Source organism: Schistocerca cancellata, chromosome 3, assembly GCF_023864275.1.
Source record: "Schistocerca cancellata isolate TAMUIC-IGC-003103 chromosome 3, iqSchCanc2.1, whole genome shotgun sequence".
In the NCBI taxonomy this organism is placed as follows: domain Eukaryota; kingdom Metazoa; phylum Arthropoda; class Insecta; order Orthoptera; family Acrididae; genus Schistocerca; species Schistocerca cancellata.
The window spans coordinates 269,323,621-269,349,878 of record NC_064628.1 but is presented as its reverse complement, the minus strand read 5'-3'; the positions used below and the strand labels follow the sequence as shown (position 1 = coordinate 269,349,878).

The window sequence follows — 26,258 nt, the reverse complement described above, 5'->3', positions numbered from 1 at the left end:
TTTCCCACTTTGAGAAGGGAGTTTATGTTGAGAGTTGCTATGTTGAAGATTTTTCTAGGTTTAATCTTGTTGGATTTGCATGGTGTTGCAGACTCCCCAGAATCCATGGGTCTGCTTGCGTCGTTGCCGACGGTGGATTGGCCACCTGGGGTAGTTTCGTTACTGAAAGACATTTCCATCATGTGTTAAGATTGTAACTGTTGAAATTCTTCAAAGTTGGGGAGATTACTTGCGTAACCCACCAGGAATACGACTAACGTTGTTAGCGTTAGAAGGTTTTCTTGAAACAGCCGCCTCTAACACGTGGAACAGACGCTGCCCACAAGCCGCCCAATCTGGGTACAGACGCTTGCAGTTATAGATTTTTGGTTCCTCCGCTCTCTCAGCCGTTGGGAGTTAAAAATTCCTCATCCGCCTATGAGACCGTTGACTGGTTTTCACCCGTAACCCTAGGCAGGGGCCCTCACAGGGTGCTACCATCCGGAGCCAGATGGACCCAGGTTTTTTTACGAGGTTGTTACTCCTCCCCCTCCTCCTCCCTCATCACTTGTAAGATGAGGATCCGGGCTTGGGACCGGCAATGGCAGAGTTAAAATTTTTTTATTATATGCAGATGAAAGCCACACTTCAATACTACTTTTCTACATAGTTGCCATTTAAATTAAGGCACTTATCGTAGCGATGGACAAGCTTGGAAATTCCTTCATCATAACATTCGGCTGCCTGCGCCTTCAACCACGTGGTTACCTCTTCTTGAAGCTGCGCGTCGTCATCAAAACTCTGCATAGCCAACCACTTCTTCATTGCTGGGAATAAGTGGAAATCGCTCGATGCCAGGTCGGGACTGTACGGCGGATGAGGAAACAACTCCCACTTAAAAGATTCGAGAACTTCACGAGTGGCATTTGCCGTGTGGGCCTGGGCGTTGTCGTGAATCAGCAAGATCTTTGAGCCCAACTTTCCCCTGCGCTTGTTTTGTATTGCTCTTCTGAGGTTGTGCAGAGTTTGGCAATGGAGACTTTATTGTAGTGCCTCTTTCCAGGAAATCCACAAAAATTGTATTTCTACCGGGTTACTGATTAACCACGTGGTTGAAGGCGCAGGCGGCCGAATTTTACGACGAAGGAATTTCGAAGCTCGTCCATCGCTACGATAAGTGCCTTAATTTAAATGGCAACTATGTAGAAAAGTAGTATTTAAGTGTGGCTTTCATCTGTATATAATAAAAAAAAATTCCAGTACTTTATTTATTTTTAATTCCAAAATGTAATGTACTTTGTGGATAGCCCTCGTATTAATGTCTCATTTCCTAATTGAATTCCCTCAACAGTACATGATTTAATGTGGCACCATTCCTTTACCCATGTTATACTTTTGTTGATTATATGATGAAAATCTCTTTTCAACATTCTATACATTCTGTTCAACTGCTCTTGTTAAGTCCTACACTGTCTCTGACAGAATTACAACATATTTAAGGTCAGAGTCCACATCTGCCACTGGAAATGTCTTACAGTTTAAAATCTGGTTTCAAATTCTCTGTCTTACATTATGTAATCAATCTCAAACTTTACTGTGTCTGCAGGGCTTCTACATGTTTATAACCTTCTCTTGTCATTCTGAAACCAAGTGGAAATGGCAATTAAATTATGTTCTGTGCAAAATTCTGACTGGCAACTCCATCTTTCATTCTTTTCCCACAGTTCGGGTTCTCCTGTTTCCTTTCCTTCTATTCCTTTCCCTGCTACTGAATTTCAGTCATCCATCACATTTACATTTTCATCTGCTTTTAAGTGTCTGAATAATTTTCCTTACCCTATCATACATTCTTCATCATTTGCAGAGCTAGTTGGTATATAGACTTTCACTCTTGTGATGGTTGTTGGCTTCTTGTTTACCTTGTGTACAATAATGTGTTCACCATACTGTTCATACTGCGTTCCCATTTTCTTATTCATTGTTAGGCCTACTCCTCTGTTGTCCCTATATGATTTTGTATTGATAGCCTGTTCTGGGCTGACCAGAACTATTCTTGCTGCTACTGTACTTCATTAATTCCCATTATATGTAACTTCAAACCTGCCCAGCTCCCTTTTTTAAATTTTCTAACCTATCCACCTGATTAAGGGGTCTAACATCCCACACTCTGACCCATAGAATACCAGTTTGTATTTCCTGATGAAGGCATTCTTCAGAGTAGTCCCTGCTCAGATACTCAAATGGGAGACTATTTTATCTGAGGAATATCTTACCCAAGAGGATGCCATTGTCATTAAACTATACAGTAGAGCTGTATGTTGTCAGGGAATACACTGTCTGACGCAGAAAAGGATGAGAAAATGATATGAAATTTCACAGGTTGAGACTGTATCAGATGTTATTTCAGTGATAACAAAATAGAATCAAATTTATAATGAAATTGTCAGTATGACACCTGTTATCAGTATGACACTGCAGGCACTCTGATCTTGATGCATAAACTGTTCTGTTGGAAAGAGTGTTGTAAAGTCATTGTATCCTCTCCTGAGGCAAGTTGACTCACAAACTATTGTTACAGGTCCTTGATATCCCAGATACTGGCACTGGGGTAGAGTTGTCTGAGATTTTTTCACGTATGTTCTATCTGTGGCAGATTTGGAGATCTTGTTGGCCACGGGAGTACCCCAGCATTGCAAAGACAGTACGAAAACACATGTGCCTCATGTGGAGAAGCACTGTCCTGTTGAAGACAAGTGCCATGATAATTTGCATGAGAGGTAGGGTGACTGTGATGTGTACTGCTCTGCTATCAAGAGTAACATCAATCACTACCAGCTGTGATCTGAAGTCACCATGACACCAGAAGAAACATCATTGTGCCTCTCCAAATTATTGGAAGAGTGGAACCTATGCACTACACTCACAGACAATGGTCATCTGGGGTAGTGCATAACCATGATTAATCGCTGAACACAGTGTGTTGAAACTGATCAGCCATCCGGCGTAACTCCAAATGCAGCTGTTTGAGTTTTGGTGTTAATGGCAGCCTACAAATAGGATGGTTATTCCTTAGTTTAGCTGCTGCTGGTCTCTGACCAATGCTGCTGAATGACACAGAATGTTGCAGGGAGTCCATTATTTGTTCTCAGATGGTAGGCAGAGATCTGAAGTGGTGACAGTGTGTTTGATGCACAGTACGGCAGTCCTCCCTTATGGTTGTCAGACATGGGCGACCGGAATCTTGACAATGAGTATGCTTGTCCTCATGGTCTCGTGCAGTCCAGCATCAGGTTACTGTCACATCCAAATGCTCCATAAATCTGGATATTGTGTGATTCGGCCAGCCAGTCAGGTGGAGATCCACAATGATGCCTCTTTCAAACTCAGTCATGTGCTGATTATGCTGTCTCACGTGAGTACGCAACATCTCCATGTCCGTCACAGTGATAATTCAACGTGTGATGCTGTCCTCACTCCGTATATACCTACCAGCCCTGGTAATAGCATGAAACACGAACAACTCTAATGCGCTCTGGGGGGCCATTCTACCAGTACAGAGAATTGGAGCTCTATAATATTTACATGTCCACCAATGGTGTGTGCATGTATGAAGTTACATTGACTTCTGTCCATGTTATCTGAGTACTTCATTTTTGTCAGACAGTGTATTTCTACTGTAGTTTTCCCATGCATTCAGGCATTCACACTACCAACATAGCAAGTCAGAAAAGCATCAAGGCTTGAATGTTAATATTATACACGAGGAAGAAGTAGTCTCTTCAAAGTGTTTATATCTAAAAGATCTCAGTGGGGAGGAGGTTAAAAATAAAAACAAGGAGGAGGGGGGATAAAACATGTAAATAAAGGAGGGGAACAACTTGGTAGTTACTTTCTCCGAGCGGGTACCATAGTTGTACAAAGTTTCTAAAATGTGACATTTCTGCCATCAACTAGAGTAGTATTGTTTATTTTCCACTATAGCCCAGTTTTGGCTACTGTGATATTTTCAGAGAAGAGGTTGTTGTTACCTACAGTATTGACAGACACCAACAAAATTACAAGAGGTGACTGTTCAACAGTACACTGAATATTTACTTCATGTGTCTGAGAACAAGGCACCAAACTGCCCAACCACCAGCAGGTGGTGGCAAACAATTTACTGGTGTATTGGTAAATCTTCAACTCGTGTAATTTTCTCATTTTTGTCAGTATTTATGTAACTATGGTCTGTTCTTTGTAGCTAACCCTTGAAAATGATACAATAACCAAAATTGGCTTTTAGTGGAAAATAAATGATAATTACAGTTGATGGTGAAAATGTTGTCAGTTCAGTTACCTACTTACTCATACTGTTCATGATGAGAATTAAGTATCTGTCTCAGAATTATTTGAAGACCTGTCTAAAAACTGCAGACCTTTCCTTGCTCTCTTTTCAAGTGAGTGTAATCATATTCCAGGTAGTCCACTCAGTATAATTACTCTCTTTGTGAACTTGTAAGAATTACAAAACATAGATTTATTTCAATCTGAAGTAGGATCATACTGTTTGTTGGCTAAATAAAGACTGAATTCCAATTTTATAAAAATTGATTTCTCTTTAGGGCTGTACTGTTCAGTATTCCACTTTTGAGAAAGATGTAATCTTATGGGTAATTGATAGTACTTTATAATTTACCCAATTCTTTTATATATGAATCTTCATCTATACTCCATAAACAACCACATGATCTGTGGTGGAGAGTACTTTGTGTACCAGTTTCACTTTCCCCTGCTCTGGGAAGAAAGATTGCTGGTAAACCTTCATGAGGGGCTGAATCTCTGTGATTTTATCTTCATGATAGTTTCAGAAGATACATATAGGAGGAAGCGCAATATATTGTTTGACTGTTCCAGGAACACACACACACTTGGAACTTTTAACAGTAAACTACACTGTGATGCAGTACACCTCTCTTGCAGTGCCTGCCACTGGAGTTTGCTGAGCATATCCATGACATATTCATGCTTACTGTAATAAAACATGCTGCTATTCTTTGATTCATTTCTATCTCTTCTATCAGTCCTGTCTGGTACAGATCCAAGCAGCATTCAAGTATTGGTCAAATGAGTGTTCTGTAAGTTATCTCCATTGCTGATGGAATACATTTCCTAAGCATTCTTCCAGTGAATGTAAGTCTAGCATTTGCGTTACCTGCAATTAATGTATGTGGTCTTTCCACTTAAGGTCCTAGGTATTATATGGAAGTAACAGTTTCCAGTGAAAGATATGCAGTTGTGTTGTTATACAGTAATGAATCTGTCAATGAATATGGGATACATTACATTTGTTTATGTTGAGAGTCAGTTGCCACTCCCTTCACCAAGCATTGATTCTATGCATGTCTCATTTCATTTCAATCTTGTGGCATTGCAACTTCTCTGTATACAGCAGCACCATCTGTGAAAAGCCTCTTGAGACATCAGGCATTACACATTAGGTCATTTATATGTTGTTGTTGTTGTTGTGGTCTTCAGTCCTGAGACTGGTTTGATGTAGCTCTCCATGCTACTCTATCATGTGCGAGCTTCTTCATCTCCCAGTACCTATTGCAACCTACATCCTTCTGAATCTGCTTAGTGTATTCATCTCTTGGTCTCCCTCTACGATTTTTACCCTCCACGCTGCCCTCCAATACTAAATTGGTGATCCCTTGATACCTCAGAACATGTCCTACCAACCGGTTCCTTCTTCTTGTCAAGTTGTGCCACAAACTCCTCTTCCCCCCAATTCTATTCAGTACCTCCTCATTAGTTATGTGATTTACCCATCTAATCTTCAGCATTCTTCTGTAGCACCACATTTCGAAAGCTTCTATTCTCTTCTTGTCCAAACTAGTTATCGTCCATGTTTCACTTCCATACATGGCTACACTCCATACAAAAACTTTCAGAAACGACTTCCTGACACTTAAATCTATACTCGATGTTAACAAATTTCTCTTCTTCAGAAACGCTTTCCTTGCCATTGCCAGTCTACATTTTATATCCTCTCTACTTTGACCATCATCAGTTACTTTGCTCCCCAAATAGCAAAACTCCTTTACTACTTTAAGTGTCTCATTTCCTAATCTAATTCCCCTCAGCATCACCCAACTTAATTCGACTACATTCTATTATCCTTGTTTTTCTTTTGTTGATGTTCATCTTATATCCTCCTTTCAAGACACTGTCCATTCCGTTCAACTGCTCTTCCAAGTCCTTTGCTGTCTCGGACAGAATTACAATATCATCGGCAAACCTCAAAGTTTTTATTTCTACTCCATGTATTTTAATACCTACTTGGAATTTTTCTTTTGTTTCCTTTACTGCTTGCTCAATATAGAGATTGAATAGCATCGGGGAGAGGCTACAACCCTGTCTGACTCCCTTCCCAAACCACTGCTTCCCTTTCATGCCCCTCCACCCTTATAACTGCCATCTGGTTTCTGTACAAATTGTAAATAGCCTTTCGCTCCCTGTATTTTACCTCTGCCACCTTTAGAATTTGAAAGAGAGTATTCCAGTCATCATTGTCAAAAGCATTCTCTATGTCTACAAATGCTAGAAACATAGGTTTGCCTTTCCTTAATCTTTCTTCTAAGATAAGTTGTAAGTTCAGTATTGCCTCACATGTTCCAGTATTTCTACAGAATCCAAACTGATCTTCTCCAAGGTCAGCTTCTAGCAGTTTTTCCATTCGTCTGTAAAGAATTCGCGTTAGTATTTTGCAGCTGTGACTTATTAAACTGATAGTTCAGTAATTTTTACATCTATCAACACCTGCTTTCTTTGGGATTGGAATTATTATATTCTTCTTGAAGTCTGAGGGTATTTTGCCTGTCTCATACATCTTGCTCACCAGATGGTAGAGTTTTGTCAGGACTGGCTCTCCCAAGGCCGTCAGTAGTTCTAATGGAATGTTGTCTACTCCCGGGACCTTGTTTTGACTCAGGTCTTTCAGTGCTCTGTTAAACTCTTAACACAGTATCGTATCTCCCATTTCATCTTCATCTGCATCTTCTTCCATTTCCATAATATTGTCCTCAAGTACATCGCCCTTGTATAGACCCTCTATATACTCCTTCCACCTTTCTGCTTTCCCTTCTTTCCTTAGAACTGGTTTTCTATCTGAGCTCTTGATATTCATACAAGTGGTTCTCTTTTGTCCAAAGGTCTCTTTAATTTTGCTGTAGGCAGTATCTATCTTACATCCTAGTGAGATAAGCCTCTACATCCTTACATTTGTCCTCTAGCCATTATGCTTAGCCATTTTGCACTTCCTGTCGATCTCATTTTTGAGACGTTTGTATTCCTTTTTGCCTGCTTCATTTACTGCATTTTCATATTTTATCCTTTCATCAATTAAATTCAATATTTCTTCTGTTACCCAAGGATTTCTGCTAGCCCTCGTCTTTTTACCTACTTGATCCTCTGCTGCGTTCACTACTTCATCCCTCAGAGCTACCCATTCTTCTTCTACTGTATTTCTTTCCCCCATTCCTGTCAGTTGTTCCCTTATGCTCTCCCTGAAACTCTGTACACCCTGTGGTTTACTCAGTTTATCCAGGTCCCATCTCCTCAAATTCCCACCTTTTTGCAGTTTCTTCAGTTTTAATCTACAGTTCATAACTAGTAGATTGTGGTCAGAGTCCACATCTGCCCCTGGAAATGTCTTAGAATTTAAAACCTGGTACCTAAATCTCTGTCTTACCTTTGTATAATCTATCTGATACCTTCTAGTATATCCAGGATTCATCCGTGTATACAACCTTCTTTTATGATTCTTGAACCAAGTGTTAACTATGATTAAGTTATGCTCTGTGCAAAATTCTACCAGACGGCTTCCTCTTTCATTTCTTACCCCTAATCCATATTCACCTACTATGTTTCCTTCTTTCCCTTTTCCTACTCTCGAATTCCAGTCACCATGACTATTAAATTTTCATCTCCCTTCACTATCTGAATAATTTCTTTTATCTCATCATACATTTAATCAATTTCTTCATCATCTGCAGAGCTAGTTGGCATATAAACTTGTAATATTGTAGTAGGCATGGGCTTCGTGTCTATCTTGGGCACAATAATGCGTTCACTATTCTGTTTGTAGTAGCTTACCTGCACTCCTATTTTTTTATTCATTTTTAAACCTACCTCTGCATTACCCCTATTTGATTTTGTATTTATAACCCTGTATTCACCTGACCAAAAGTCTTGTTCCTCCTGCCACCGAACTTTATTAATTCCCACTATATCTAACTTTAACCTATCCATTTCCCTTTTTAAATTTTCTAACCTACCTGCCCGATTAAGGGATCTGACATTCCACACTCCAATCCGTAGAACCCCAGTTTTCTTTCTCCTGATAACCACATCCTCTTGATTAGTCCCCGTCCGGAGATCTGAATGGGGGGCTCTTTTACCTCTGGAATATTTTACGCAAGAGGATGTCATCATCATTTAACCATACAGTAAAGCTGCATGCCCTCGGGAAAAATTATGGCTGTAGTTTCCCCTTGCTTTCAGCCGTTCGCAGTACCAGCACAGCAAGGCCGTTTTGGTTAGTGTTACAAGGCCAGATCAGTCAATTATCCAGACTGTTGCCCCTGCAACTACTGAAAAGGCTGCTGCCCCTCTTCAGGAACCACACGTTTGTCTGGCCTCTCAACAGGTACCCCTCCGTTGTGGTTGCACCTACGGTATGGCCATCTGTATCGCTGAGGCACGCAAGCCTCCCCACCAACGGCAAGGTCCATTGTTTCATTGGGGGGGGGGGGGGGGGGGGAATATACATTGTAAAAAGTAATGGTGGTGTAACACTCAATTGTGGTACACTTGAAGTTACTTTTACATCTGAAGATTTCTGTCCATTCAGAATGACATGCTGTGTTACATTTGCTAGAAACTCTTCATTGCAGTTTAATATTCTGGACACTCGTATTTTATCGATTAGTTGGCAGTACATAATGTACTGAATGCCTTCTGGAAGTTGAGAAACACTGCATCTATCTGTACGGCTGTACCTACTACTTTGTAGGTGTCGTGAATGAGCAAAGTGAGCTGGGTAGTTGTTTTTGAAACCCACGTTGGTTGCCACAGATGGAATTTTTGGTCTCCAGAAATGTCATAATACACAAGCATAAAAATGTTTCAAAATTCTTTTACAGACTGACGTCAGAGATATAGGCCTACAGTTGTGTGTGTCTGTTCAATGACCCTTCTCGAAAATGGCAGTGACCTGTGCCTTTTTTTCCAATCAGGAGGAACACTTCATTCCTCCAGTAACCTGTGGTACACTGCTATATACCGATGTAGAATTGAATTGGTATCCTGTCAGGTCCAGTGGCCATTCCTTGGTTGAGTGATTTCAGATTTATAATCTGCCTGATAGCTAACATTTTTAACATAATTTCTCAGCAAAGAAAGTTCTGTGTGGCCTCGGATAGTTAACGGTGTAGGTGATCATTTGCATTTCCGTCTAAGCAACAGTTTATTCCACTTAAAAGAATTCTTTCTGTCTAACATCTGTGCTGTCTTGAAATTAATGGACAAGTTTTATATTATTTCAAGTCCAGTTTTTTTGTCAAGCCTTCTTTCGTGTTCTTCAGTTGCTGTATTTTCTATTTTCTGGGCATAGTGTTCCTTCATCCAGCTTACTTGTAATTGACAGTGGTGAACAATAGACAAACAGTTGTAAGTGCTCGTTAGCTAGTTTTTTCAGATGGTTCAGGAGTACTTTCATTTACAAATGTCAACATAGATCCTGGTACCGAGAAGATGGTATTCATTCTTCTGGGAGTACATTCACATTGGTGTCGCAGGTAAGGTTGTTTAAATTTTGTGTCACACTAAAAACATGGTGCTTGGAAAAATGCTTCTTGTTAAAAGATTATTGTTTTCATAGTTTATACCTTTAACAGTGAAGCTTCAAACCTACTGTCATTGTTATAAATAAATAAACCTATTTATCTCTCACAGAAAAATTATTATTGAGTTTGTTTCTGGTAGTTTATAAACTAATGTTCTCATGTTATATAACATAAAATACCATATGTAAATGTGAGGCTCTTTGTTATTTAACAAAGAGATAAGTGAAACCGATGAATAGGAACTGTATCAGAGAAACTGTACCATTCTCTTGTGTGTGCAGGTGAAACATAAGCACAAATTCATGACCACATGAATCCTGTTATTGGGAGGTCTGTTTTAGAGACAAGTAATTTAAGAAAAGTTTCACAAAAACCACAACATATTTATTGCACTAACCACCTGTCAGTTAGTATCCTATTTACAAAGTCAAGAGTTCCATTGTTTATCAACACTCCACAGACAATGTTTCTCCTTAGCAAGACTGTAATGGTACTAGGGAATTGAAAATTTACTTGCCAAGACACATAGGGAGACTGTGAATTTGGTAGATACATGGAAGATGATATGTACGAGCGTGAATGGTGTCAACAACAAAACTGGATGCAAAGGAGGAGAGTTGTAAGGAGAAATTGTAATGTGGGCCCTGATTCAGTTTCTGACACATTATCATTAGAATTTGACAGAAGAAAGTCATTTACGCCATGTCTCCGAAAATTATGTAAGGTTTTACTCTATAGCTGAAAGAAACAGAACTAGAGTATGTCTGAAATACATAGGAATTTAAAACTTCAGTTCTAAAAAGGCGGAATGAATTTTTCACTCTGCAATGGAGTGGGTGCTAATATGACACTTCCTAGCAGATTAAAACTATATGCCAGACCGAGATTTGAACTCGGGGATAAAACAGCAATTCAGGTCAACAGATTTTCAAAATGCTCATTATCTTTTCTGGACAAAATTAGTAACAGTAATGAAGGAGATTATTAACAGTGGAACACCAGCCAGGACAATATGCTGCATGTATTTATGAAAAAGAGGTGGATTAGAAATATCTGTGACACTTCCGCTGAGCAGAAGGATGTTTCAGTAACCTTTACGTACCCACAGGGCCCAGAAAATTCATTGTTTTTACCATCAAGTGGTGACATGTCCTGTGTTTTGTAACAGCTCATTATTGCAGTTATCCCAGCACCAACAGTGATACCGTCTTGTCAGAAGTTTATGTTAATGAAACCTGTAAAAAATTCAAGTATCTGAAGGTAAACATAAGCTTAGGATCCTAAAAGAGACCTCTTTTAGCTTTGTCCTCTGCCACTTAAAAGAAATATATAATCAGGTTTGGCATCCTGTGTAAAGAAGCCCTTATCTGGCTTGTGAACCTGTGGTAAAGAAACCCACCGGTGGTTGCTGTTGCGCTGTTATCAGGCATGGCTCCTATGGTGATGGAGATGATAGTTTTTTCACTTTAAAAGAAACCAGTAGTGATTGAGCTATAGCAACACATTTACAATTTTTCGTCAGCTCACATAAATCGCAAACCGTGCAAACACAAAATATGCTATACTTTAAACTGGAAGTTATTAGCTCAGCACTGCACAGTAGAAAGATGTACTCAAAAATCTCTATAATACGAATCCTTTCCAAAAATGTGAGGCTGGTTGCTATGAACTTCCCCCAAAAACTTACATTATGTGACAGTGGTGTACAACTTGAAGGCAGTTTGTGTGTGTTGCACCAGTTATGCAGCAATTTTACTGTGTACAATGATGTCCAGTGTCTTAGTAATGTACAGTTAAATTCTGAAATTTATAACTAATTTAGTTCTGAAAGCAGAAGTTAGCAGAAAAACTGGCTGAAATGTGTCATGATGAGTCATGACCAAAGACATCCCATTTTTTTAAGTTCCTCGAGTTGTTCTGTCTTTCCTAGTCATCAGTACTTTATTACCTTCCCCAGAGAGTACATCCAATTTAATTTGAGTACCAGCAGAATATGGGCATTTTTTAAATGCACCTTTACCTTGTCATCATTTTTAGGGCCTTATATGCTTGCATTGTGAAACCAAGTCTAGTTTTTTGTGTTTTTCTGCAATGCCATTTGTAAAAAAGCAGTGTTCTCGACCCAAAAATAAATATAAATATCTGAAGATGGGATGCCCAGGCATTTTGAAATGTCATTATGGAAAAATAAACACCTATAAAAGCAATTGGCTTATTTAAACTGGTTGTCACTTGACAGGTAGCAGGTTGCGTGGCTCTTACCACTAATAAACCAATGGGGAGCCTGGCACTACTTCTGCGCTGCCTAAGACATTGTGCCAGCCATTCCTTAGTGAGCCGTTGGAGTGAGAGATTTGGGTTACTTTCAGCTTCACATACCTTATGGGGCAGACCAAGATTGCACCCTCATAGGAATCTTTCACACAGGCAGTGAAGGAAAATGACATTGTTCCCTGGTTAGAGAAACTTGAGATACAGTTTGACAGTAACTTGACAAGGGAAGAATTATTATAATTGCCTCCCTCAAATTGCCCCCTCTATGCAATAAAACATACTTGGGTTCACGTTAAATATCAAATTGCCGCAGAAAATAGAAACTTTGCATTGATTGAAGTTGATAGCTTTTGAAGGAGGCAGTTGAAAAAGTGAAACCACAAGACTGGCAAAAGGTAGTGGATTATGTGAAGGGAGTGATACAGGAAGCATGGAACAACTGAAGGTATGTTACAACAGTTTATCGAAGACTTGCCTGTCACTATGATCAGCGACACCGATAGTTCCACTAACTCTGTCTCTGACTCTGAATTGAGCAGTGTCTTCCAACTGTGTTATTAGTGTGTGGTGTATAGTGTACTTTAATGAACACCTTACTTCCATTAAATCTTGTGTAAATTTGTGACTTTATTTCAATCGGTTTGTCTTTCCTGCTGTGGGACTACGGGATACTGTTCAGCCATCTCCCGTCACTCCTTGTGGTAAGCTAGGCTGCGTTTTAAATATGTTTCATTTTGTGCTGACACCAAGATTTTATTTCATATGTGAAATAGTTTCCGAGATATGGAATGATAAAGAAGGAAGCTTCTCCGGGTGTGAATATTTCTCTTGTTTTAATATTCAGTGTAACAGAGAGCCTAATTAAAATTAAGATTTTTGACGTGCTTATAGATATCGCTGAGAGCGATACTATATGTAAATTTCAGAATTTTTACATTATTTTTGTAGGAGATATAGACACTAAACTTCATTCTTGTTGTGAGTTAAATACTGACACAATTGCATTAAAAAAGCCATTTTCAGAAGCATATTTATAAGAAGCGCATTGCAGTAAAAAAATTTTAAAAGATCCACTGTTGAGTGAGATATTTTTCTATGTTGTTGTTGTTCTTGTTGTTGCTGTTGTTGTTGTTGTGGTGGTGGTGGTGGTCTTCAGCCCAGAGACTGGTTTGATGCAGCTCTCAATGCCTGTGCGAACTTCATCTCCAAGCAACAACTGCAACCTACGTCCTTCTGAATCTGCTTAGTGTAATCATCTCTTGGTCTCCCTTAACCATTTTTACCCTCCATGCTGCCCTTCTATACTAAATTGGTGATCCCTTGATGCCTCAAAACGTGTCCTACCAACAGATTTCTTCTTCTACTCAAGTTGTGCCACAAATTCCTCTTCTCCCCAATTCTGTTCGGTACCTTCTCATTAGTTAAGTGATCTACCCCTCTAGTCTTCAACATTTGTCTCTAGCACCACATTCCAAAACCTTCTGTTCTCTTCTTGTCTAAACTATTTATCGTCCATGTTTCACTTCCATACATCGCTACACTCCATACTAATTCTTTCAGAAAGGACTTGCTGACACTTAAATCTATACTCGATTTTAACGAATTTCTCTTCGTCAGAAATGCTTTCCTTTCCATTGTCTACATTTTATATCCTCTCTACTTTGACCATCATCAGTTATTTTACTTCCCAGAGAGCAAAACTCATTTACTACTTTGTCTCATTTCTTAATCTGATTCTCTCAGCATCACCTGATCTAATTTGACTACATTCCATTATCCTCCTTTTGCTTTTGTTGATGTTCATCTTATATCCTCCTTTCAAGACACTGTCCATTCTGTTCAGCTGCTCTTCCAGGGTCTTTTCTCTCTCCAACAGAATTACAATGTCATCGGTGAACCTCCAAGTCTTTATTTCTTGTCCATGGATTTTAATTCCTACTCCAAATATTTCTTTTGTTTCCTTCACTGCTTGCTCAATATACAGATTGAGTAACGAGGATAGGCTACAACCCTGTCTCACTCCCTTCCCAACCACTGCTTCCCTTTCATACCCCTCGACTCTTATAACTGCCATCTGGTTTCTGTACAAATTGTAAGTAGCCTTTTGCTTTCTGTATTTTACCCCTGCCACCTTCAAAATTTGAAAGAGAGTATTCCAGTCAACATTGACAAAAGCATTCTCTAAGTACGCAAATGATAGAAATGTAGGTTTGCCTTCCCTCAATCTATGTTCTAAGATAATTCGTAGGGTCAGTATTGCCTCATGTGTTCCAACATTTCTATGCAGTCCAAACTGATCTTCCCCAAGGCCGGCTACTATCAGTTTTTCCATTTATCTGTAAAGTAATCATATTAGTATTTTGCAGCTGTGACTTATGAAACTGATAGTTCAGTAATTTTCACACCTGTCAACATCTGCTTTCTTTAGGATTGGAATTATTATATTCTTCTTGAAGTCTGAGGGTATTTCACATGTCTCATACATCTTGCTCACCAGATGGTAAGAGTTTTGTTAGGGCTGTCTCTCCCAAGGCTATCGGTAGTTCTAATGGAATGTTGTCTACTCCCAGGGTCTTTCAGTGCTCTGTCAAATTCTTCACGCAGTATCATATCTCCAATTTCATCTTCATCTTCATCTACATCCTCTTCCATTTCCGTAATAATGACCTCAAGTACATTGCCCTTGTATAGACCCTCTGTAAACTCCTTCCACTTTTCTGCTTTCCCTTCTTGGCTTGGAACTGGTTTTCCATCTGAGTTCTTGATATACATACAGGTTGTTCTCTTTTCTCCAAAGGTCTCTTTAATTTTCCTGTAGGCAGTATCTATCTTACTGCTAGTGATAATATGCCTCCTCATATATACATTTGTCCTCCAGCCATCCCTGCTTAGCCATTTTGCACTTCCTGTCGGGGGATTGTATTCCTTTCTGACTGATTCATTTACTGCATTTTTATGTTTTTTCCTTTCGTCAATTAAATGCAGTCTCTCTTCTCTTACCCAAGGATTACTACTGGTCTCGTCTTTTTACCTACTTGATCCTCTGCTGCCTTCACTATTTCATCTCTCAAAGCTACCCATTCTTCTTCTTCTGTATTTATTTCCCTTGTTCCTGTCAATTGTTCCTTAATGCTCTCTCTGAAACTCTCTACAACCTGTGGTTCTTTCAGTTTATCCTGCTCCCATCTCCTTAAATTCCCACCTTTTTGCAGTTTATTCAGCTTTAGTCTACAGTTCATAACCAATAGATTGTGGTCAGTGTCCACATCTGCCCCTGGAAATGTTTTACGATTTAAAACCTGGTTCCTAAATCTCTGTCTTACCATTATATAATCTATCTGAAACCTTCCAGCATCTCCAAGCTTCTTCCACATATACAACCTTCTTTCATGATTCTTAAATCAAGTGCTAGTTATGATTAAGTTATTCTCTGTGCAAAATTCTACCAGGCGGCTTACTCTTTCATTACTACCCCATTCAATATTCACCTACTACTTTTCCTTCTCTTCCTTTTCATACTGTTGAATTCCAGTACCCCATAACCATTAAATTTTCATCTCCCTTCACTATCTGAATATTTTATTTTATCTCATAATACATTTCTTCAATGTGTTCATCACTGGCAGAGCTAGTTGGCTAATATACTTGTACTACTGTGGTAGGCTTGGGCTTAATGTCTATCTTGGCTACAATAATGCGTTCACTACGCCTACCCACACTCCTATCTTTTTTATTTATTATTAAACCTACTCCTGTATTACCCCAATTTGATTCTGTAGTTATAACCCAGTATTCACCTGACCAGAAGTCTTGTTCTTCCTGCCACCAAACTTCACTAATTCCCACTATATTTAACTTTAACCTGATGATAAATAGTTTGGACAAGAAGAGAATAGAAGCTTTCGAAATGTGGTGCTACAGAAGAATGCTGAAGATTAGATGGGTAGATCACATAACTAATGAGGAGGTACTGAATAGAATTGGGGAGAAGAGGAGTTTGTGGTAAAACTTGACAAGAAGAAGGGACCGGTTGGTAGGACAAGTTCTGAGGCATCAAGGGATCGGAAATTTAGCATTGGAGGGCTGCGTGGAGGGTAAAAATCGTAGAGGGTGACCAAGAGATGAATACACTAAGCAGATTCAGAAGGATGTACGTTGCAGTAAGTACAGGCGGATGAAGAAGCTTGCACAGGATAGAGTAGCATGGAGAGCTGCATCAAACCAGTCTCAGGACTGAAGACCACAACAACAACAACAACAACAACAACAACCTACCTACATGATTAAGGGATCTGACATTCCACGCTCCAATCCGTAGAATGCCAGTTTTCTTTCTCCTGATAACGACTTCCTCTTGAATAGTCCCCGCCTGGAGATCTGAATGGGGGACTATTTTACCTCCGGAATATTTTACCCAAGAGGACGCCATCATCATTTAACCATACAGTAAAGCTTCATGCCCTTGGGGAAAATTTCGGCTGTAGTTTCCCCTTGCTTTCAGCTGTTTGCAGTTCCAGCACAGCAAGGCCGTTTTGGTTAATGTTACGAAGCCAGATTAGTCAATCATCCAGACTGTTGCCCCTGCAACCACTGAAAAGACTGCTTTCCCCTCTTCATGAACCACATGTCTGTCTGGCTTCTCAACGGAAACCCTTCGTTGTGGTTGCACCTACGGTATGGCTATCTGCATCGCCGAGGCATGCAAGCCTCCCTACCAACAGCAAAGTCCATGGTTCATGGGAGGGATATTTTACTAATCAATGAAAAATTTGTAGCTGTGAGAGCAGTGCTTTTGAGATATGATGTGATAAGTTTGAAGCTATTTATGAACAGGGAAATTTAGTCTGTTTCAAAAAAGAATTACTGTAATTCTTTCCCTAATTAAAGTTAAGAACAAATTTTTGATATGTTGAGAGACACTTCAGTGATCTAAATTGTAAGTGAATTTGTGATTTTTCCATTGAGTTTTGTGGAAGATAGAGACTTTTAAGTGATCTTCTGTCACCATGGAGAGTGACGCACTGTGACAGTAAAAGACTCTAATTCATTATAAATTTCCCTCAGTTTTAACAGTTGGAGCGTTCTAATATATTCACAATAGACAAGAATTATTTACTAATGTTAATATGAAAATTTTTGAAAATATGTCACAGGTGGAGCATAATGCCGGATTGAAACCGGTTGTAGGCTGTCCATTGCCCACCCGAGATTTACTATATCAGTGCTCAGATCCTTGTATCAAATTTATGTAGCCTTTCTTCTAATCTCATGCCTCTTTTGAGATTCAGGTATCTAATGGCCATCTCCAGTTCCCTTTTACCATCAGGTCCACTAACAAGCAGCAGTATATTTATTCAGTAGGTAGTTACTAATTCAGTAGGTAGTTACTAACATGTCAGCATAAAAATTCTGTCACATAGAGCAAAGGGTACAGGCGTGCTCTGTCTCACTATTTTATGTTGTCAGGTGTCATTTCTGCAGTAGCATTTATACAAGCAATATTGATTCTATACCATCCTTGGTGACTTTATTACTCTGCCTCCACACATTGGTGACAACGTTGGTGCCGAAGTGACCGGTAGTTAAGACACAGCATCCATACATTGGAGCCAACGTTCAGTTGAATTCATGTAGAGTCAACATAAGCATGTGTAACAAACAGATTATGGCTGGTGAATTTGTGGTTTTGAACAAGAATAATTATGTTCCATAATTGGAAAACAAAAAATGAAAATATGAAAAAGAAAATGGTGTAGGCAATGACTACAACACATACATACAAATACTCCAGTGTCTGACAATGACCAGTGTCATTGTCAGACAATCTGTTGTGCACGACATTCAGAATAAAATGACATGGTTTGGAAAATTCAGTTTAGGATCAGTCTTCATGTGGTTTAATACATCGTTTGCTATACATAAGATAAATTCAAAGCAGAAAAATTCCAAAATCAGTTAGGGATACGTGCAGCCCACAAGTTTCAGAGAACAGCATTAAGATAAAAACATTCCAAAAAAGTTTGTAGAAGTAGTATAAAGCATATGATTAAAGTTCTATTCGAATACGAATAAACTGTGTGTTATGTGGATTGTATATGGAAATTCTGACTCATAGATCAGATAGATTATGACCTAACCCAACCAGCCAGTTGAATATACAATGTAGTTTATGGGTGATTGAAATTAATGCTTAAGACACTACCTAGCTAAACTAGATTTCTCTTGAATTAATTTATCATTTGTTCATTATATAGATCCAAACTTTGCAAAATGACAACAGTACTCATGTACAAAAGAATACCTATATTGCATTTCGTAGAGTAATTTGCATTTTTTACTTTGCATACTAAAGGCTCATACTATAATGTGAAGTTACAATTTAAAGCAAATAACTATCTGCTCATACGAAGTTACAGGCCTTTCTGTCCATAATCCATATTTTCTAATGTGAAAACATATTTCATTCAAATTTCTAGACATCAACAAAAACAATTATTAGAGGAACATCTATTGCAACTGTTTTAAAAACCGAATCACTTACTTTATAATATTCATAGAAAAAAATACATAATTCACCATATATTCCATCCAGTAACTAAATTTCAGTCACAGCAAAAACTAACTACTTTATGCTCCTGACCTTTTGGAAATATTAATGCCTAATGGAAGTCATAGTGAGTATTCCCCATTATCACAAAATTCTCGGAATATCTTAAGGTGTAAGGGATATGGCAAGAACTTGGATGAAACAAGCTTTATTGAAAGGTAAACAAATACATCAGTGTACACAAAACACACCACAGTTACAGAACACATTGTAAACATATAATCAAATCTTTTCTTGGATAAGTTCATGTTTTTATACCCTGAACCGGTATGATTCTGAAAAGAGATTCAGCAGTTGTGTATTTGGTTGCCATGCATCTGAGGTGACTTGCGATTTTTGCGCATCCTCATAGAAGGACTCCACAAATGTATTTCTTGCTGGTAAAGTTCCAAAAACTCAAGAACTTTCATGTTACTGCACTGATCCTGAAACAGTGTGTTTTCGGATATCTCATCTGGAAGTACAACTGAAAAGCGAAAACCGTAACAAACAAATTTGGTGCCAGTGTGTGGTCGGCATATTGGTAATTGGCCCAATGCTCTTTGATGTTTGGTCGAAAGACAGACAAGCAACAGGGCAGCACCAATACTGTGGCCAATGTTGGTTCCAATGCCATTTCATTAATCCACACATTGGACCAACACTGTTGGCACCAACATTGGCCCCACTGTGTGGACCTGGCCTCACAGTTGCAAAAGACAGTATTTAAATTATGCTACTTGTTCACCATTTGTGTATCAGCAATGGGAATGCTTTTAAGTGCACTATGAGCTTGTGTGCAGCTTAATATCTGTAGCCATTCATGATCATTTGAACAGAATAAACCCAAAATAATAATAGCAATAATAAATAATGTTTCCTCAAAAGTTCAATATTGTATGGACTGGACTAGAATCAGATAGGAAGACAAGGTTATGACTTCTTTCAGCCATAGCATGTAATTAGATTCACACTACTAAAAATCCCTTCACATAACCCAAACTTTTTGCCATACCTCTTAAATGTATGATATACCCCCTTACTCTGTAGCTTTTACTTTGAATAATACTAACATTCATATAAGCTGCCAGATTACAAATCCAAAGATCTCGGTTTCAATCCCTGGTCGCATCAGTGTTTTTGTCTTTCATTTATCAATTCTTTTATCACTGGCAATGTTTGTTAACATGAAAAATGCTAAGCTAAACTGTGGTTTGGAGTCCACATTGAACTGTTGATCCCCCTGGCTGACTAGGTAAGTTAATTCAAAGGTCAAAAGAAGGCAGCAGCATACCAATTCTATAGGGCCATGACTAATAAAACCAACTTTTGGATTGATGAAAGCCTTACCAACCCAACTCTTACCCTATGAATGGCCTGATTGATCTTCTGCATTCATAATACCGTGACACGTACCTCCAGCCCACCCCTGGTAAAATGTGCATAATCAATTTGAGGACAGCCTGTAGTAGCAATCAATAAATTTACCAACAACATACTTTCATGTTTTGCCAATTGCTTTACATTCACATGACTGTTCTAATCCACAAAAAACTCAAGGGTGACCCTTTACACTGACCCAGTGGTCTATTTCCAAGCATGCCATGAAACTTAGCTGTTAGGGACCATTGTACTACTTCATTACTTTCACCATTTGGACTGTCTTCAATAACAGTGCTTCCAACAACTTTCCCAAATTGACTAGATCTCTGTTTTCACTAACTCCTTTCCCTTGTTTACTCCATTCTCATTGGCCACTTCTTTAAGTCCCATTTTCCACTTTATTCTATATTATTATCTCCTCTGTATCATTAGTGCATGTTGTATTTTTTTTCCTAGTATGTGATTTTTTTTTTAATATTAATGCAGCATGTATCTCCAAATTTCCACCACCTATCCCCTCGCAAACATCCTTTATTTATCTGTCTTATGCTGTGTATCATTTAGTTTATTTGCACCCTGATATTTAGAGTTAAGCTTTTTGTCTATCTGTTACTAACAGCTCATTCATTACTGATACTCGTGGAATCTGAATCACAGGCCTAGTTCTTGCTATTGATAAGTAGAAACTACTCTTCTGCTGCATTTTTCCCCATTCAGAAATGCTGTATGTTTTCATTTTTAACAGTTGATGGCAGAGAGATATGGAACCAACTTGGCATTTGCCTAAACAAGTGTGGAAAACTTCTATAAATTGTAAACAGATTGAACTGTGAATCAAACAAGTAATCATTATTTTGAAGAGTAGATTTGATCCAAGTCTGACTCACCTTTCTGTCTTGAAGTCCAGCTTGGTTTTGGCTTTACAAACTTGTTGTTATTGTAACATTTCTACATGGAGTATTTTGCACAGAACTGACCTCGATCTGTTGCAACAATGTAACACTGTATGTTGAGATGCAAGCAGTGCCAAGAATATTGTCACATAATTTGTGTTGTCTCTGTTTTTATTATTATTATTATTATTATTTTATATCAGGGTCTTTCTGTCAGAGACCAACCATTACAGTGTAATGGTGGAACTAGACTGCTTAGCCCTAACTGTATTATGATTGGTGGGAGATTTTTTGGATGACATAGTGGCATCCCTACATGCACTACCACTCAGTACTATGAAGCACTCTGGCGTCTTGTGTTCAGAAGTAATAGACTGTATTTCTACAGAAGCAATCCATCAGCTGATAAGAAGTTCCTCAACAGAGTCAGAAGTACAGTGCATGCAGACTAGCCACATAATATAATAATAATAATAATAATAATAATAATAATAATAGTGATGATGATGATGATGATGATGATGATAACAACAACAACTTAAAAGCAAGATGGCCTACTTCAGTTAAAAAGAACTGGAGAGTCAGAGTATCTTTTATTAAAAAATGTCATTTTATGATTCATTATAGTATTATGCATATAATACATAAGCAGGAAATGAAAGTAGATGATGTCACTGTTGCATGACTTCATTCATATTCTCAGTATTTTTCACTCTCTAATTGTTCTGTTGAACAGCAATAATATATGCATTTCGTAATACACAAGTGGGTAGTCCAGCAGATAGCTGTTTCCTTTCCATTCCTTACTCTTCTTTTCATCTTTAACATCTTGCTTTAATTTCTTTCTTCTTCCTTGTACTGTGGTGTAGTTATTATAATTTATAAGAACTGAACAGCAGGTCATGGTGAATGACCCTTTATTGCCAAAACAGTTTAGAATTTTCAACTAGTGATAAGTTGCTTGCATAAGAGTGCCGTAAAATGTTTTATCTTCAGTGAGTGTGCTTACCATGATTGTTGGAAGAGAATAGTTATTTCTGAAGTATACAAAGGCTACAAACATACAAGTAGAAGATGCAAAATGTACTAATTCTACATTATTATTATACACTATAGATACAATAATTCTCAAGAAACAGTAATTTTGCAGATACTTTTTAAAAGTACAGTAATTCATGGAAACCTATTGACCTTAGTAATCAATGAAATGTATTGCAACTGGAGGTGCTGTTTCATTACTATGTTGTTATTACTGCTGCAGTTGCAGGATGTCCCTGTATCTTATGATAAGCATGGTAAAAATTTATCAATTATTATCCTTTGTTGAGAAAAGATTTTGCCTATAATTAATATCTGACATAAGGGAGATAGAAGTGAAAAAAACAGCGGTATATACAAATTACTGTGGATATAAAAAAATTATCACAAAAAATTGATGTATTATATGTAATCAGGCAATCCTTCAAACAAGTAAATTTTCCCCAGTTCGGTCTACCACTCCCGTTTTTTGGAACTTCGTTCGAAGTTCATCAACATGACTTTCATTTATACAGATGGCTCTAAGACCAATGACGGGGTCGGGTGTTCCTTTATTGTCAGGGCACAAAGTTTCAAATACCGGCTCCATGGCCATTGTTCGGTCTTCACAGCTGAGCTCTTTGCCCTCTACCAGGCTGTTCTTTACATCTGCCGCCACCGACATTCTGCTTATGTCATCTGCTCCGACTCCCTGAGCGCCATCCAGAGCCTCAGTGATCCGTACCCAGTTCACCCTTTCGTACACCGGATCCAACGCTCTCTTCAGCAGCTGGTGGACGTCGGTTCTCCGGTTAGCTTTATGTGGGTTCCTGGCCATGTCGGTATCCCTGGGAACGAAGCTGCAGATGCCGCGGCCAAGGCTGCGGTCCTCCAGCCTCGGACAGCTTCTTGTTGTGTCCCTTCGTCCGATTTTAGCAGGGTCATTTGTCGGCGCATTTTATCGCTGTGGCATGCCGATTGGGCTGCACTTACAGACAACAAGCTTCGGGCCTTAAAACCTCTTCCTGTGGCTTGGACGTCCTCCTCACGCCCTTCTCGGCGGGAGGAGGTAGTTTTGGCCCCGTTAAGGATTGGACACTGCCGGTTCAGCCATCGCCATCTGCTGACGGCTGCGCCAGCGCCGTTCTGCCCATGTGGGCACTTGCTGACGGTTCGACACATTTTAATGTCCTGTCCAGATTTTAACACACTGCGTCTAGATCTTAACCTGCCAAGTACTTTGGATGCGATTTTAGCGGATGACCCACTGGCAGCTGCTCGTGTTCTTCGTTTTATCAATTTGACAAACCTCTCTAAGGACGTTTGATGATGCTGTTTTTTGTTTTTTAATCCTATGCCTGTCAGTCTGTCTTTTATCGTGTTTTCCCTTTTAGTTGTTGTTTTGTTGTTTTAAACTTGTGCCTCGCGGTGCATTCTTAACGTAGTCAGGGCGCTAATGACCATTGAAGTTGTGCGCCCTAAAAAAAAAAAAAAAGAAGAAGTAAATTTTGAATATTGGTCTGTATAAATTTAAGAAAGTCTTGGGATAATTTATTTATAAATTACAGGAAATGTGGTAGTAATTTGTCTCATGACAGTAATTTGTCTTGTCTTTGATACCCTGAGCTTTAAAATAAAGAAGTAGGTATGATGTCTTCACTGTTATTTTTTTGTGATAACTTTGCATCCTTTTGGGAGGTTTGGTGTAACAGAAACTAATGATTAATTGGTGTGATTTATTTGTAATTACCTGTTAAATAATTGTTATTTTTACTCCTGCAAATTCTGCTATAACCATGCCATACATTTCTCATATGAGAATGAAATGTTGTATTTGCTAATTAGCAAATGCTGTAATACATGCTTGGACATGAAATTAGGCATTATCTTTTGTACAAACACCAAGGTTTCACAGTTTCATAACAATAATTTAAATCTATTATATTGTGTAGAATTTTAGCACGGGGTTATGTGCTTATTCTAAGAATTGCAAAGTAACTGTGTATTAGTATCAGAATACTGATAACCATAATTTTGTAACTTCGTGGCAGATCAAAACTGTTTGCTGGATCAAGACTTGAGCTTGGGATCTTTGCCTTAATATTTCATTTGTTTTTCCTGCAGTAAATATAACGGATTTTTGTAGGTATTAACTAGAATTTTTAATATGAGCCTTACTGAGACTGTGTTGCAAGATTAGACATAATTCAGAATAATGTCTGTCTTTAAGTCTGTCAGGTTTAAAACAGACCCAGGAATATTATGCCTGCAAGGAAATTCTGTGCAATCTTTAGATCATTTCCTACTATAAAGAAATGTATCAATTGTATTTTATTTATTATTTTATGAGAAATGCAGAGCATTGCAGTTTTCTTCTACCCAAATATTTGAAAAGGGGGGTCGGGGGGTTAATTCTTTAAGCAAAATATATGCATAAGGTTGTATATCTGGTCTCTCTTACTGACTTCCATTTCATTTTGGCAGATGAAAATGAACGCACAACAAAAGGCCGGGGTTGTCTCTCAGGTCACTGATGCTCAAGGCACAGTTCTGGTAAGTTTACAAAATTAACTGGAGAGTTTTTCAATTATGTTGTATTAATTTAGTTTTCATGTATTTTCTTTGGTGTGTTTTACTAATATTGGAGATAACAAGATTCACCCAACAGTTTAACAAACAAACATCTTTTGGATGTATGATTTACATGAGGTATGTCATTGTTCTAAGAGCTGTATAAACAATCATGATTCTCGCAGTTATGTAACTCTGATACTCCTTAGTCTTTTCCTCTTTGAAGAAACCTGAATGTGTGTGTGTGTGTGTGTGTGTGTGTGTGTGTGTGTGTGTGTGTGTGTCTTTCAATCTCCATGTAACTATTACATCCAATGTCTGTAGAGTATTCCGTCAAGTGGTCAAATTTTAGAAATGGTTCTCACTCGACCACCTCACACTTTGTTCAGATTTGGTTTGCAGGTTTGCTAAATGACCAAATGAAAATTTATAGAGTTCTAGCTTCCAAATTTTAATATTTTATGTCTATGGATCTCATTCAGTGAGGGACGTGCAGATGTTGCAGTGATGCTTTGAAAATTTTAACCATGTTTGAAGTACCGTAAGTCAGTATGTAATTGCTATAAAGCTGGAAAACTTGGGAAGGTAGATGAACAGTTGGCATTGTGCAGATTGTGTACATTTTATGAAATTTGGCTCACTATTTTTGCTCCTAGTGCCAATCAAAATTGTCAATAAATTTTGTCATGAGAAAATTTCTCCCAAGTTGAAGGAAATTGATCTCTTCATGTAATTGGTTTAAACCTCTCCTTTTCTGACCTTATTACAAGTAGATTGTTTATAAGATCTAAGTTTTATCAATTTCCAAAGTAAGTGATTTCAAAAACCCTTTTATCTCAGATGAGATACCTGACCCATACTTGCTATAACTACTGTTTGAAAGGGCACCCTTTTCTGGTACTAAACATGAAATTTCCATGATTGCTTTACCCAGTAAAGTTTATCATGCAAATGACTATTGGGGTCACTCCGGAAATATGGACATAAATATGGAAAATAAATTTTTAACAAACTTAGTTCCCTCTCACATTAAATAGGCACTAAATTTCTACATTTTATAGCTATCAATTTCTCCCAGAAACAAGAATTTGTGAGAATATAGCTTGTTGAACGTGAGCTATAGAGATCCACAAAACATTTTAGAAATGTTTGTAATGCTTGTATGTTGGTAGCCCTGTTGTCTGGACTCCTTTGTCTTTGAGGATGAAGTCGTTGCAGTAATAATTAACTACAAGCTATTGCAACAAATGTGAAACATTAATTGTTTTCTGAGGTGCCTAATTATAGTTACTTTTATAAAACCAAGAACTGACAACCACTCACCTGTAGCTGACTCTGTGTTGCATAAAAGCATGCAACAGAAAAGATCATTTGTATTAGCTTTTGAGCTCTTGCTCTTTCTTTAGTGTAAGTACACACATTCATACATACAACCATACTTACACCCAAATATATGTAACTGTGGCCATGCCTGGACTAACCGTTCGTTTTTGAGAGCAGTTATTTGTCTAGGAAGATGGTTGGTAGAAAGGATGCACAGGGCAAGGAGCGCACAGTGTGAGGCAGGTCTTTTAACAGCTAACTCACTGGCTTCTCAACATCATCTTTCCACAGCTGCCAAGAACCAGCTACAAAGGAACACTAGTCTAATCACCCAGTATCATCCTGGAC

General features: G+C 38.4%; 1 protein-coding gene across 10 annotated transcripts in view; it reads left to right on the top strand.

Moving 5' to 3' along the window:
• The window catches only part of LOC126174926 (liprin-beta-1), a 967,251-nt gene that overhangs the window by 920,354 nt on the left and 20,639 nt on the right, over nt 1–26,258 (top strand). For all 10 annotated transcript variants that reach the window (XM_049921374.1, XM_049921373.1, XM_049921370.1 and 7 more), the window contains one exon: nt 24,501–24,569. In XM_049921374.1, coding sequence (XP_049777331.1) covers nt 24,501–24,569 — 69 coding nt within the window. The remainder of the gene's footprint in view (nt 1–24,500; nt 24,570–26,258) is intronic.